This window comes from Ovis canadensis, chromosome 23, assembly GCF_042477335.2.
Source record: "Ovis canadensis isolate MfBH-ARS-UI-01 breed Bighorn chromosome 23, ARS-UI_OviCan_v2, whole genome shotgun sequence".
Lineage (NCBI taxonomy): Eukaryota > Metazoa > Chordata > Mammalia > Artiodactyla > Bovidae > Ovis > Ovis canadensis.
The window spans coordinates 61,887,707-61,901,702 of record NC_091267.1 but is presented as its reverse complement, the minus strand read 5'-3'; the positions used below and the strand labels follow the sequence as shown (position 1 = coordinate 61,901,702).

Here is a 13,996-nt window from a genome sequence, read left to right as displayed (position 1 = left end):
GATGTAGAGGCAGCCCTGGCGTCCAGCTCAGGGCTGGCCAGCAGGCTGAGGGGCAGGCAGATATTTCCATGGAACATCCCAACCACAGTATGAATTAGTATGAGGCGGGGGGTGTCTGCCTGGGCGAGAGGGTGCAGTGAGGAGGCCAGTGGGTGCTCACAGGGCTAGAAGGCATCCCGACGCGCTGGTCCAGGACTCCTGCGTCTGCTGGACGCAGGCTGACGCAGGCTGAACGAGGCTGACGTTCTTGAGGAACGTCTGGGCAGCACCATCCCATCAGAGCCACACCCTGCAAAGGCACTCTTCAGTGGGCAGCTCCATTGGGAGGCCACCCCAGGGCAGGGCAGGCAGGGCGGGCAGGGGCCCTGCCTCCGGCCAGCAGTGGGGCTTTCCTTGTGATACAGTTCCTTAAAGGATGCTGACCAGCTTCGATCCCTCCACCAGAGGGCGTCAGAAGATGGCTGCTTCACGGACGTCCCCGGAGGTCCAGTGGTTAAGACTTCCCACCTTCACAGCTGGGGTGTGGGTTCTATTCCTGTTTGGGGAACTGAGATCCCGCATACCTCGCAGCCAAAAAAAATGTTAAAAAGATGGCTGCTTCATGAGGGGACACCAGAGGCTCCTGGAGACGAGGCCCAGAGTGGGTGCAGGCCTGGCAGGAAGACGGACATGAGCCAGCATGGGCCACTGGACGCAGGCAACACGAGAGAGAGGGCAGAACCATGAGGAGGACGGAGGCCGACCTGACACTGCCGAGCCGCCACGCCAGCTCTGAACACGCTGCTGGGCTGGAGGCAAGAAGGACTTCCATCCTGCCAACACCACTCTACTGTCTGTACCCTTACCAGCAAAGTGAAAGTCGCTCAGTCCTGTCTGACTCTTTGCGACCCCATGGCCTGTACAGTCCATGGAATTCTCCAGGCCAGAATAATGGAGTGGGTATCCTTTCCCTTCTCCAGGGGATCTTCCCAACCCAGGGATCGAACCCAGGTCTCCCGCATTGCAGGTGGATTCTTTACCAGCTGAGCCACAAGGGTACCCTCATTAACTGTGTCACTAATGTCTACAATCAGGCCTTTCATCACCAAACCAAGGTTCTCCTGACTTCAGGAGACCTCATTTCAGTCCAACCCCTGCCTCTCCAGGCACTGCAGCGCAGTGTGCAGCACCACGGGCCATCCAGGAGGGCCAGGCTACGAAGCCTGCCTGCCTCGGGACATCGGGGAGTAAAGCGGGCTTATGTTCTGAGAGCCTGCCTCCTCTCCTGGCGCTCCCCGCTACAATGGACCTGTGCTCAGTTCATCCTGACAAGAAAGGGCCTTTACAGTTTCTTCTTTAACTTCAGTTGCGCTTCATCTTGCATTTCATTCATCCTCTGCTTACCCCGAGCCAACTGTTCAGCTGCTTCCCAAGGTGGGACTGAGGGGCAGCTGGTCCTCACTGTGCCAGGGTACCCCCTTCCCACAAGTCCTGGTCCTGGTGAAGGAGGATGAGAAGGTTGGATGGCATCACCGACTCAATGGACAGGAGTCTGAGCAAACTCTGGGAGACAGTGGAGGACGGGGAAGCCTGGCGTACTGCAGTCCATGGGGTTGCAAAGAGTCAGACACAGCTTAGCAACACAACAACAACAGGCCAAATCCCCACCCTCTCTCCTTCGGCAGGGGACACCAGCTGTGAAAGGACAGCTCAGCACGAGGGAGGCAGATGAGAAGCACGTGGGAGGATAACCATTCTCTCCCCTCTAGAAACAGAAGCACGTGGGAGGATAACCATTCTCTCCCCACTAGAAACACGTTCAGACTGATGGGAAAATGGGGCCAGAGAGGGAGAGTAGGGACAAAAGAAGATAAAGGAGAAAGGACCAAAAGGAAGATTCCAGAAGATTCCACAAACAGATACCTACTAACAGAGAGCTGTTTTTTTGGCCTCTCATTTACCAGCCTCTTCTGTCCCCATCCAAGACTTTCAACCCTCCCCTGAAGCCCTCTCTCTGATTCTTGAGTCCTCAAATCCAAGACTACCTTTGCCACTGATGAGTTAAGGGGATCTTCATGTAGGAAACCCCAGATACTAGTGATTGGTGCCCCTGACATGCCAAGTCTTAGGTCAAGAGCTGGAGGGGCTCAGGAATATAAACAGGGTCCCTGACCAAGCATCAGTAGTCTAGTGAGGGGGACAAAAGGCTTCCTCAGGAGGATACCTACTACAGGAAGACAAGAAGAAGGGCCAGTGAGGGGACAGGAGAGGCGAGAGGCCTGGGGTCAAGTCCCAGCTTGGTCAGGTCAGGACACCTTGTAGACCTAGCTTCTTTGTCTGCAGATGGCGTGGAGGAGCTAGAAGGACCCTCAGAGGCCATCGAGCCTTCTGGTTTCTACATGAGGAAGCTGAGGACAAAAGAGAGCTGCCACCGAGTTTGCAGCATAGCACCTCACCCAGGCTGCACACGGCGTGCTACCTAAGAATCAGCTGGACACGCACGTGCCAGGCTGCACACGGCGTGCTACCTAAGAATCAGCCGGACACGCACGTGCCAGGCTGCACATGGCGTGCTACCTAAGAATCAGCTGGACACGCACGTGCCAGGCTGCACACGGCATGCTACCTAAGAATCAGCTGGACACGCACGTGCCAGGCTGCACATGGCGTGCCACCTAACAATCAGCTGGACCCGCACATGAGAGCTGTGCAGAAGAGCTGTCCCCCCGCACCACGGCGCAGCAAAGCCCAACACCCCTCTCAGGACAGACCACCTTCCCTCAGGAGAGAACAGAGGAGAGCTGGTTTCATCAGCAGCATGGACTGACATCAGACACAGGCAAGTGGGCCCGGGCAATGTGTCACCGCAGCTGCTCTGGAACTGGGAGCGAGCTACTACTGAAGTCCGTGCACCTCCCTTATCTCTCTGGACAGGCACAGCGTGAGGCTGGGCTGCAGGCTGGAAATAGATTCACTGCGTTTTCAGCCTCCGACTCCACCATCTCCCACAGGTAGAATAAGTTCTCAACAAGGACAGCTCGACAACCAGCGGGTATGCGGGACCCAGGGGGTCACCAGGGACAGTTCTCAAGGAGCAGCTGCCTCCTTCCCTCCCAGTCATAGGACCCACTCGGGGGTTCTCTTGGGATCTCACAGGGAAGCAGCAGGGGGCGAAGTAGGGGGCTCCAGCCTGGTCCTAGGACACTGGTTGGCTTCCCTCATCCCCACAGGCTGCCCCTCCAGGTCCTCTGCAAACCTGGAGCAAAAGTCATCTCCGAAGTGCCCCACGAGCACCAAAACTCTAGGAGACCCATTATTCATAGGCTCCATCACCAGTGCTGATGTGTGCCTCCACTTCACTCCTTTCACTGCTGAACAATATTCCACTGAAGCTGTAGCATCCATCACTCACTTCACTCCTGCGTTACATTACACTCTAACGACTTTTCATGCATCATTTATCCATTCCCCTCTCAATGGTCATGAGTTGTTTGCAGATGTTTGTTATTATGCTGCTACTGAAAATAAACTTTATGAATCGATGTGTTCTGGGGAGCGGAGGCTTCACTGTGGGCTAGATACTCAGGGAGAACTTTCCAGATGGCAGACCACACTCCCCGTGTGCCATTTCCTGCTCTCCCCACATCTCTACCTCTAAGGAGCACCAAAGTGAGCAGCCCAGGACCCCAGACAGACACGATCACGGTAAGCCCCTGCCAGAGCACAGAGCTGGTTCCCTACCTGCTGCGGTGGCGTTCGTCCTCGGGAGAAGGAACAGCTGCTGTCCAGCTGCTCACTGCAGTCTGCTGTCCACTGCAGGGGAGAAAGGAGCGGTCAGTGATGGTAGGACACACAGGCTCGTCCTCACTCTGCCCTGCCCCCCCCAGGCAGGGTTCCGCCGTACTGAAGTATAGCCGGTATGAAATCCTGCTCGGCCATGTCCAACAACAAATCCTTCTCTATGAGCAGGTCCTAGCTGGCATCTCCAGATTCCATGGAGGTGACCCTTTGGCATATGTGTGAGGAAGCAGACTCATTTTCCTTTGCCTAAGCCCACCAATGTGATGAAGATCCAGCTACATTCCAAAGCCAATCAGACGCCACCCAGGGTAAACAGGAGTTTTAAGAAAACGGCACCATGTTTGACCACCTAACCCTGTTTCAGCCATACCAGGCCCTACAGTGTCAAGAAAGTGAAAACGGCTCAGTTGTGCCCGACTCTTTGCTGAACTACACAGTCCATGGAATTCTCCAGGCAAGAATACTGGAGTGGGTGACCTTTCCTTTCTCTAGGGGATCTTCCCAACTCAGGGATCAAACCCAGGTCTCCCACATTGCAGGCAGATTCTTTACCAGCTGAGCCACAAGGGAAGCCCAAGAATACTAGAGTGGGTAGCCTATCCCTTCTCCAGCGGATTTTCCCAACACGTGAATTGAACCGGAGTCTCCTGCATTGCCAGTGGATTCTTTAACCAACTGAGCTACCAGGGAAGCCCTTACAGTGTCAAGGTTGGAGCTAAAGGTGAGGCATGTGTGTGGGGATCATCCCGTACACCCAGCCCCCAAATACGGTGGACCTGTGCACTGACAGGAGGGTATGGCATTGGGGAAGAGCCCCAGACTGGCCATCAGAAGCCCAGCTCAAGCCCAGTCCCACCACTGACCTCATGAGAGCTCAGGGGCCTCTCGGGCCCCCATGGCGGTCTGACCACCAGCAGTGTGACCGTCCCCAGAGCCTGCCACACAGGGTGTTTGGTCCCACCCTCCACCAGCTCAATCACTCTCTGAGGGCAGGACCTGTCTTCTCTACTTGGACCAGCCTTCCAAGGGAAGTTTAAGAGCCACTGAAATCAACCTTATCTCCCTGGCTCTACTTTGTCTTCGATAATATGGGGACAGCAAGACTGGGTGACTCTGCAAAGGTGGGAATGAAGGGCCTTTGTAAGCCATAAAAAATCTATACATAGGCCTGGTGGTCCAGTGGGAAAGAATCTGCTGGCCAGTGCAGGGGACATGGTTTCAATCCCTGGTCTGGGAAGACCCTACATGCGAAGAGACGACTTAGCCCTTGCGCCTAAAGCCAACGCTTCACTTGGCGCAACTGGAGAAGGCCTGCATGCAGCAATGGGGACCCAGAGCAGCCGTAAATAAACAAATCTAAAAAAACAAACCTATGCATAGATCCTGAGTAGAAGCACCAGTACAGCTCTTCCACTGCAATGAGCTATCCAGGTATGTGGAGGTGCTTGTACTATTGTGTTAAATGTGAGGTAGGCTCTCCAGCTTATGTTGAACACTGACCTCAAACTACAACCTGTATGAGTCACAAAAACCAGAGGAGCCCAATCTCTGTTTGACACACTTGGTCAGAACTGTGAGTGAGTGTAGATGGCTCAAGGCCATCACCAACCTGGATGTGTAAAACCTTGGCAAGACACACCCTCCAGACTGTGGGTCAAGGATGTGACTTTTGTATAAGAAAGACATTTTACTACAATGCTGATGATACAGGCTGGTACAAGTGTCTTCTACAGCCATGTTGGCCAATAAATAGGAACCACAGATGTAATTTTAAATGATTAGCCAGATTTAAAGAAGGAAAAGAAAAAGGTAAAATTAAATTTAACAATCCATTTATTTCAATAATTACTTAATATAAAAATGATCAATAAGATATTTTACATACTTCTCTCCATACTAAGATTTTGAAATCTGCTTAGAGCTTATCAATTTATTTTTTATTATTTATTTAGCTATTTATTGGCTGTGCCATGTGGCATGTGAGATCTTAGTTCCAGACCAGGGATCAAATCTGTGCCCACTGCATTGGAAGGGCAGAGTCTTAACCACTGGACCACCAGGAAATCCAGAGCTTGTCAATTTTTCAAGTGCTCAAGAGCCATACATAGCTAGTGGCTGTCATATTGGACAGTCCAGCTCAGTGTGAAGGAACAGGTAAAGGCCAGGCACCAGTCCCCAAAGAGTGTGCCCTCCAAGTTGCTTCCTGCTCATCCTGCTCTGTACTGCAGAGGGGCTGAACCCTGCAGACTCAGGGGCTTCCAGGTGGGTTGGCTCAAGGCAGACAAGAAGACAGGGAAGCCCTGAAGTCTCTCCCCCTTCTCTCTGTGCCTCAGGCAGTGTTACCAGCAGCGACTGGGTCTCTGCAAGGTTCCAGCCTCACCAGATAGGCTTTCTGTGTAAGACCCCTAACCCTGGGCTCTGGCAATACCATCTCCACCCTTTCTGCCTCAGGCCTAAAGGAAGCGATGGCTTCCTGTGGTTGTCTAGTTTCTCAGCTCTTTTATCATCTGGATAATCAACTCCCTGGGTTGGATTCCCTATCTGGATACTTGAGTTTCAAAGCATCTCTGCAAAGATATTTATTAAATTATAGGGGAAAAAAAAAAGAAAAAACATGAGAAGTCCATCAGATACCACCTTAAACCAAGTGATCAAGGAGAACATCATCTGTAATAAAACATAGAACCACCATGGACTTCCCAGCATAATGCCCTGGGAAGGGCCATGTCATTCTTAAGGGGTTCTTGCCAAAAATGCACAGTGTCAATCAGGCAACCCAAACTGATGAAATTTCCAAAAAATAAATGACCTTCAAAAGTGTCAGGGTTGTAGGGATAAGAAAAGACCACAGGAATGCCACAGGTTGGAGGAGAATAAGAAAACAAGACAATTCGATGCAAATTTGGATCTCGGAACAGGAAAAGGATATTAGTAGATACACTGGTGATTTTCGAGTAAAATCTCATTTTACCAATGCTAATTTCTCAGTTTTGATCATTGCACTATGGTTACATAAGATGTTCATATTAGGGAGCAGGCGCATCGGAACGCCTGTACTATTTTAGTGCATCTGCTATAAGCCAAAAGGAACTTGAAAACAAAAAGTAATCCAGGGACTTCCCTGACAGTCCAGGGCTTAAGATTAAGATTCCATGCTTCCACTGCAGGGGACATGGGTTCAACCCGTGGTTGGAAAACTAAGATCCCGCATGCCGCATGGCATGGCAAAAAAAAAAAAAAAAAAGTAATCCACGTATGTATATATGTGTTTAGATATATACATTTGTAAACTACCTGGACTACCATAAGAACAATCCCTCTGCTTTACTGCTCCCCATACTTGCGAGGTGTCTCCTTTCCTGGCTGGAGGCTGGCTGAGAGCAGGGAGGGTGCTCAAGATGCAGCGTGGCTAACAGTCAGGGAAGAACTACATGCCTCACGCCTCATCCCCTCCCAGGACAGCCTTGCAGAGACAGGCTTCCTCCCCTGGGGCATCCCAAACACTTCAACCCCAGCTGCACACTTGCCAAGGTGACACCCCGTAGAACAGTGGCCCGAGGGTGGGGACACTTCCTCCTGGGATCAGCGTGATCCCCGGCAGGGCAGAGGCAGGCAGCGACACTGGCTGTCCAGACAGGCAGGCACAGAGGGGAGGCCGAGTCTTCTGCACAGCCACGTGCCGCCTCGGCCCCCTGGATGAGACGTCTCTGCTTCGTCAGAGGTCACCTTCAACTTTACAGCGGCCAACCTTCCCGAGTGCCTTTGCTGTGGGACCTGCACCCAGCGCTCCCTTCACAGGAGAGGTGAGATGCCCAGGAACAGTAAGACGGGGAGCGGGGATGCAAGGCTGAGAAGAAGGACAGTGTGCTCTCGAAGGATTCTCTGGGGAAGGAAGGCAGTCAAGCCCGGATCCCTGGAGGAGAGTGAGCCCGAATGTGGACCCAGCAGAGGAATACCAGCCAGCTCAGGGGCAGGGGGTAGCAAGCAGGACCCTCCTGCTAGGCAGTCAGAGCCTCCTCCAGGGTGCACAGGGGGTGGCAGGCTTGTGACAGGGTGGCAGGGGCCAGCGCGGCGGGCAGGCGGGGGGGGGGGGGGCGGGGGCGGCGCGGGGAGGGGGAGCATCATCAGTGCTGTTAGAAGGCTGAACTGGCCAGGAGTGTGGGTGTGGGGAGTCCGCTGGTCAGGAGGCTCGCGTCCTGAGTCGTTCGGGTCTCTACTGGGAGAGCAGGCAGCAATGGAAATGGGAGTGGCTCTGAGAGCATCGTACGGACAAGCAGTGAGCAGAGGGCTGATGTGTGTAGGAAAGCTAGCAAGAAAGGAAAGTCCACAGAAACCCACCCCAGAGACCCAGCTGTGGCCCTGGGGAAAGCTGTTGGAGGAAGGTACAACTTTCCTGATGCCCACAAGTTAAAGTGTTAGTTGCTCAGCTTGTGTCTGACTCTTTGTGACCCCCTGGACTGTCGCCCTCCAGGCTCCTCTGCCCATGGGATTCTCCAGGCAAAAATACTGGAGTGGGTTGCCACTTCCTCCTCCAGGGGATCTTCCCGACTCAGGGGTTGAACCTGGGTATCCTGCATGGCAGGCAGATTCTGTACCCTGCACTTAGTCCCGGAAGCTGCACCCACTGGCCCCGTGTGGCACCCCACCTCCAACTCCCCAGCCACATCTGCGCTCTGCTGCTGCCTGAAGCCCCTGGGAGCTCTCCCTTCCCTGCTCAGGGCTCCCCACCATCTGCTGGGATCCTGCTGCCCAGCTATCTTCTTCCTGCTTAGGCTGAAGCCACCACTCCCTCCGTCCCCTTTGCCTTTAATGAGCTACTGCCTAGAGAAAACACAGGCCTTCCGGGAACCGTCCTCATCTGCATGAGATGATTCCAGAACAAGAGAAGGGCCCCCTTGGGGAACACTCTCCTCGGCCCTGCCCCCATGCCTGGGTCAGCCCAGCGTATTTCTCCTTTGGGGTGAAGGGTTTAGAGCTGGGAGCAAGTTCCCTGGAGGGTAAGGTAGCCCCTCCTGAAAAGGTTGTGGAACACAAAGAGGCAGGAAAGGTGGGACATCTGTGTACAGGGGAACCAACCATGGAATTCACAAGAGTGGTTTGGGGTCTTCACCATAACTGCTATCACCTAGTTCTTAATTTAAAAAGACGAAAGAAAGACGGCACAGGGTTAAGGTTTAACAAACAAAAGCGCACAGATGGTTTATTCTGTACTCAAAACAGATGCTTCTTCTATCTGCTCTTATCAGTGATTCTAAATACTTCATGCTAAAAGAATTAAAATCTGTTATCAGTCATTTGCTGGCCAGGATGGACAATATCTGGAGAGCAGACTTGCCGGAGGACAGAGGACGCCACTGAGGGTTGAGGGAGGAGTGAAAAGAGAAAAGCCCAAGGCAGGGAGGCTGCAGGAGCCCCCTCTCCAGTGGTGTTTGAAATCCTTGGACTTGCCCTTCCAGACATGGACGTGTATCAAGTGAAAGGTGCTCAGCCTTATCTGAGTCTTTGAGACCCCATGGACTATACAGCAATTCTCCATGGACTTCTCCAGGCCAGAATACTGGAGTGGATAGCCTTTCCCTTCTCCAGGAGATCTTCCCAACTCAGGGATCAACACCAGGTCTCCGCAGGCAGATTCTTTACCAGCTGAGCCACCAGGGAAGCCTGGACGTGTATCAAGGGCAGAGTCAAACCAGCAGGCTGAATCAGTAGGAGGAGAGGAAAAGACCAGCTGATAAAACTGCATCCATGTACAGACAGATGTGTACACAGGAACTTAGTATATGATAAGGACAGTGTCTCACATGAGGGGAGGGACAGACCATCAATAAACAATATACACAGGGACTGAGACAACCAGCGAGCTAGTGAAGAGAAAATGACCCTAGCGTCTGCCTCCTACCACACATGGACAACACATTCCAAGTTGGTTAAAATCCAAGACGCAAGTTTTAAATTCCATCAAAGTCTAAAATTTTGTGTTAAAAAAAAAAAATTCACAAACACAAAGGCAAGTGAGAGGTCCCTTGCAACATGTATAGCAAAGGGTTCCTCACCAGGACATATAAAGATGTCATTTAAATCCAGGCACAAAGACTGCTACATACATGAACGTTTACTCCACACAGATCCCTAGGCCTGTTTATTACCCCCAAGTTTGCAAACACGGAACCTGAGACAAAGCATAGCTAAGTAACTGATCCAGGGAGACACAGCCAAGAGAGAGGCAGAATGAGTAAAAGGGATAAACAGGTGTTCAGGTGTTAGTTCAAAGAGCCAGTGAAGATGTTGGAAACTAAATGTATTTATGATCATGGATTCGATGCTGAACCAGAAATTATTTTACTGTAGTAAAATATAATTTACACTTTAACTATTTTTAAGTGCATAATTCAGTGGCATTAAGTTTATTCACCTTGGTATTCAACCAACACCAACATCCAGCTCCAGTACTTTTTCATCCCAAGCTGAAACTGCCCCCATCAAACAGGCACTCCCCATCCCACTCCTCCAAAACCCTGGTAACAACTTTTCTACTTTCATTCTCTACGGATCTGAGTATTCTCCAAGCCTAACAGAAGTCGGAGCAAGCAGTATTTGTCCTCTGTGTCTGAATGATTTCTCTTGGCATAAAGTCCTTAAGGTTCATCCATGTGACAGAATTTCCCTTTTTTTCTTTTTCAAGCCTCAGTAATATTCCTGTATGTATGGACTGTATTCTGTTCATCCAATCATTCACTGATGAACAAAAATGTTTCCACCTTTTGGCTATGGTGAATAATACGGCTGTGAACATTCTGTACAAGCATCTGGTCAAATACCTCCTTTCAATTCTTTCGGGTATATATCCAGAAGTAGAACTGCTGGGTTATATAGTAGTTCTATGTTTAATTCGCTGAGGAACCTAGAATTTTTTTTTTTTGGTGTTTTTATAAAGGACATTATTGGGGAAACAGGCAGTATAAGGTCTATAGAGTAAATAATAGTATTGTATCTGCATCATGACTATGTAAGAGAATGTCCTTGTTCTTCGTAAATACACACTGAAGCATTTAGGGATAGAGGGGAAATCCCTCCATATACAGAATCTATTGATCAGTTGCTCTATCAAGAGGATAGAGAATGCAAATGTGATAAAATATTAACAAGTGGAAAATATGGATGAAGGATGTGCAGGAATTCTTTGTTTTATTAGTATAATTTTTATGCACATCTGAAATTATTTCAAAGTGAAAAATTATTTTAAAAGCCATCTTATCCAGGACTTCTTAATCAAGGGGTGCCAGGGCCAGCTGGGGCGGGGAAGGCGAGCAATTTGAAGGTCTAGTGGGAACCACTGCTCTCACCCAACACCCTCTTTTCCTGGTGAGGGGCCCAAGAGGAGAAGGGCTTCCTCACGGAGCCCAGCATGGGACAGCCTAAAGGTGAGGGCTTCTGGAAGTCAGGAGCATACAAGACCGCTTCCTCTGTCCTCGTCCATGGTCTTACTGACCAGGAGAGGGAGGCCAGGGGAGGCGGGAGTAGAGACTGCCTGGCAGCTCACTCTCTCACCCACAGTGACACTCCAGAAAAATCTTGGGGTGCGGGGGGGCTCGGGGAGGATGCGGCCCAAGGGCTGAGATTTGAGAGGGACGAAACCTTTTCCTCCAATCTGAAGACAAACTAACAAAAAACTCAGGCAACTTTTCTATTGTAGAGGCAGTTTAATGCAGCGTTTAGGATTCTGAATTCTTTTTCGTTTCTTTGCTGTTTTTTTGTTTTGTTTTGTTTTTGGCTGTACAACCAGGCTTCCAGGATCTCAGTTCCCTGACCAGGGATTGAACCCAGGTCCAGCAGTGAAAGCGCCGAGTCCCACATTGGACCGCAGGGAATTCCCAAGAGCCTGAGTTCTTGAAGCAGCAAATCTGAGTTCATATTCCTGCTCTGCCTCTTAATCTGTCACCTTGGGCACATGCCTTCCTTCCTCAGGCTGTTTCCCTTTCTTGTAATAAAACAAGAGAAACTGCCACAGCACAGGCTAAGGGTACGGCACCTGCAGCAAGGCCACCTGGTTCGAACCGCAGACTGACCACGCGCTCACTAAGTGGCCTTAAGCAGTGTATTCAACCTCTCTGAGCCTCTGTTTCCTCCCCTGTAAGCAGGCAACAATAGAGCATCTTCTTCACAGCATCACTTCGCTTCACTTCACGGCAAACAGATGGGGAAACAGTGGAAACAGTGACAGACTTTATTTTTTTAGGCTCCAAAATCACTGCAGATGGTGACTGCAGCCATGAAATTAAAAGACATTTGCTTCTTGGATGAAAAGCTATGACCAACCTATACAGCATATTAAAAAGCAGAGACATTACTTTGCCAACAAAGGTCTGTCTAGTCAAAGCTATGGTTTTTTCCAGTAGTCATGTATGGATATGAGAGTTGGACTATAAAGAAAGTTGAGTGCCAAAGAATTAATGCTTTTGAACTGTGGTGTTGAAGAAGACTCTTGAGAGTCCCTCGGACTGCAAGGAGATCCAACCAGTGAATCCTAAAGGAAATCAATCCTGAATATTTACTGGAAGGACTGATGCTGAAGCTGAAACTCCAATACTTTGGCCACTTGATACAAAGAACTGACTTGTTGGAAAAGACCCTCATGCTGGGAAAGATTGAAGGAGGGGGTGACAGAGGATGAGATGGTTGGATGGCATCAGCGACTCAATGGACACGAGTTTGAGTAAACTTTAGGAGCTGGTGATGGACAGGGAGGTCTGGAGTGCTGCAGTCCATGGGGTCGCAAAGAGTTGGATATGACTGAGTGACTGAACTGAACTGAACTTCACAGCATTGTTATGTAAAGTAAATGAGTTGACATGGATACCCCTCCCTGTCCTTTAGTAATTCCTCCTCAGGGTCCCAACTTCTTGGAGCTCAGTCTTTGACCCTTTTGTCTAAGCTCCCTTACTCCTTGGGCTTAAAAGGCCACCCATATGTCACCATTTACAAATGTAAATCTCCAGGTCATTCTCTTTCTCAGAACGCCACTCTGTACATCCAACTGCTTAATTGACATCTCTACCAAAACATCCAGTACTATATTTTCCTCTTATTTATATATTTTTTTAATTGGAGGAAAATTGTTTTACAATGCTATGTTGGTTTCCACCATTGTTGTACAGCAGAATCCAGTACTATTTTAAACCTCTCACATCTGAAAACTGAACTCTTGACCTCCCCAACACTGATCTTCCAGGGTCTTCCGTCTCATTTCTGGAAAGTCTGTCCTTCCACAGGCTCAGGCTATTGTCAAGGCCAGTCATGTTGTCTGTGCCTTAAAGTATGGGAAACTGACCACCTCTCACCACCTCCACAGTCCCACACGGGTCCAAGCTGCCATCACCTCTGACCTTGGCCAACCAAGGACTTCCTTGTCCCCTGCTTCCTTTCCGCCCTGCCCCTCGACATTGCTGACTATCCACAAAGCACCCAGAGTGGTTCAATCTAACCAATACCACCTCTCTCCTCTGCTCAAAACCCTCTAGCATCTCACTGACCGGGCCCCACAGATGTGGCTCTTTGTTCCCACCAGACTGGCTCCAAAGCTACTCCTCAAAGTGGGGTACACTCCCACACCAGAGCTGTGTTCCTGACAACCCCTCTGCCTGGAAGGCTGGTTCCTTAGTGGCCTCACTCTCACCCTCTTCAAATCTGTACTCAAAGGTCTAAGTAAGTCTTCTAGACAGCCCAGCACCCAGGGCCCTTCTTGCCTCTTTCACGTATACATCACCTTCTAACATCCTGTTTCCTTCTTTGTCTAACACCTGTCTTTCTCCCTCTGAAGGTAACTTCTATTCATGACTTTATCCCCAGAACCTAGAACAGGGCCTGAATTAATCATTCTTAGCTCTAATTATATTTCATTATGTAGCCAATGGTAACTGGCTGGTTTCAGCAACTGTACTTTATGCCCAAACCACCAAACAATGTGTAGGAGACCAAGCTAAATAAGGAAACAAGCTAAAAGCTACATGTATGCTAGAAGCTCAACTCTTGAGAGGTATATTAAGAAAAAAATAATACACAAAAACTACTAGTTTTTATCATAAAATTATGGTGGGCTTCTTTCTGTTTTCTGATTGTCCCTGTTTTTCTACTGTTGCTTTAAAAGTAAAATAAAAATTTAACCTGTTTTTAAAAACAACTGGTAATCAGATTTAAAAGGGCTCAGCCTCACTAAAAA

The 13,996-nt window shown here is 49.9% G+C and overlaps 1 protein-coding gene across 3 annotated transcripts in view; it reads right to left on the bottom strand.

Moving 5' to 3' along the window:
* Positions 1-13,996, bottom strand: part of CTIF (cap binding complex dependent translation initiation factor) — a 321,475-nt gene that overhangs the window by 224,420 nt on the left and 83,059 nt on the right. For all 3 annotated transcript variants that reach the window (XM_069568499.1, XM_069568501.1, XM_069568500.1), the window contains exon 3: positions 3,721-3,792. In XM_069568499.1, the coding sequence (XP_069424600.1) occupies positions 3,721-3,792 (72 nt within the window). The remainder of the gene's footprint in view (positions 1-3,720; positions 3,793-13,996) is intronic.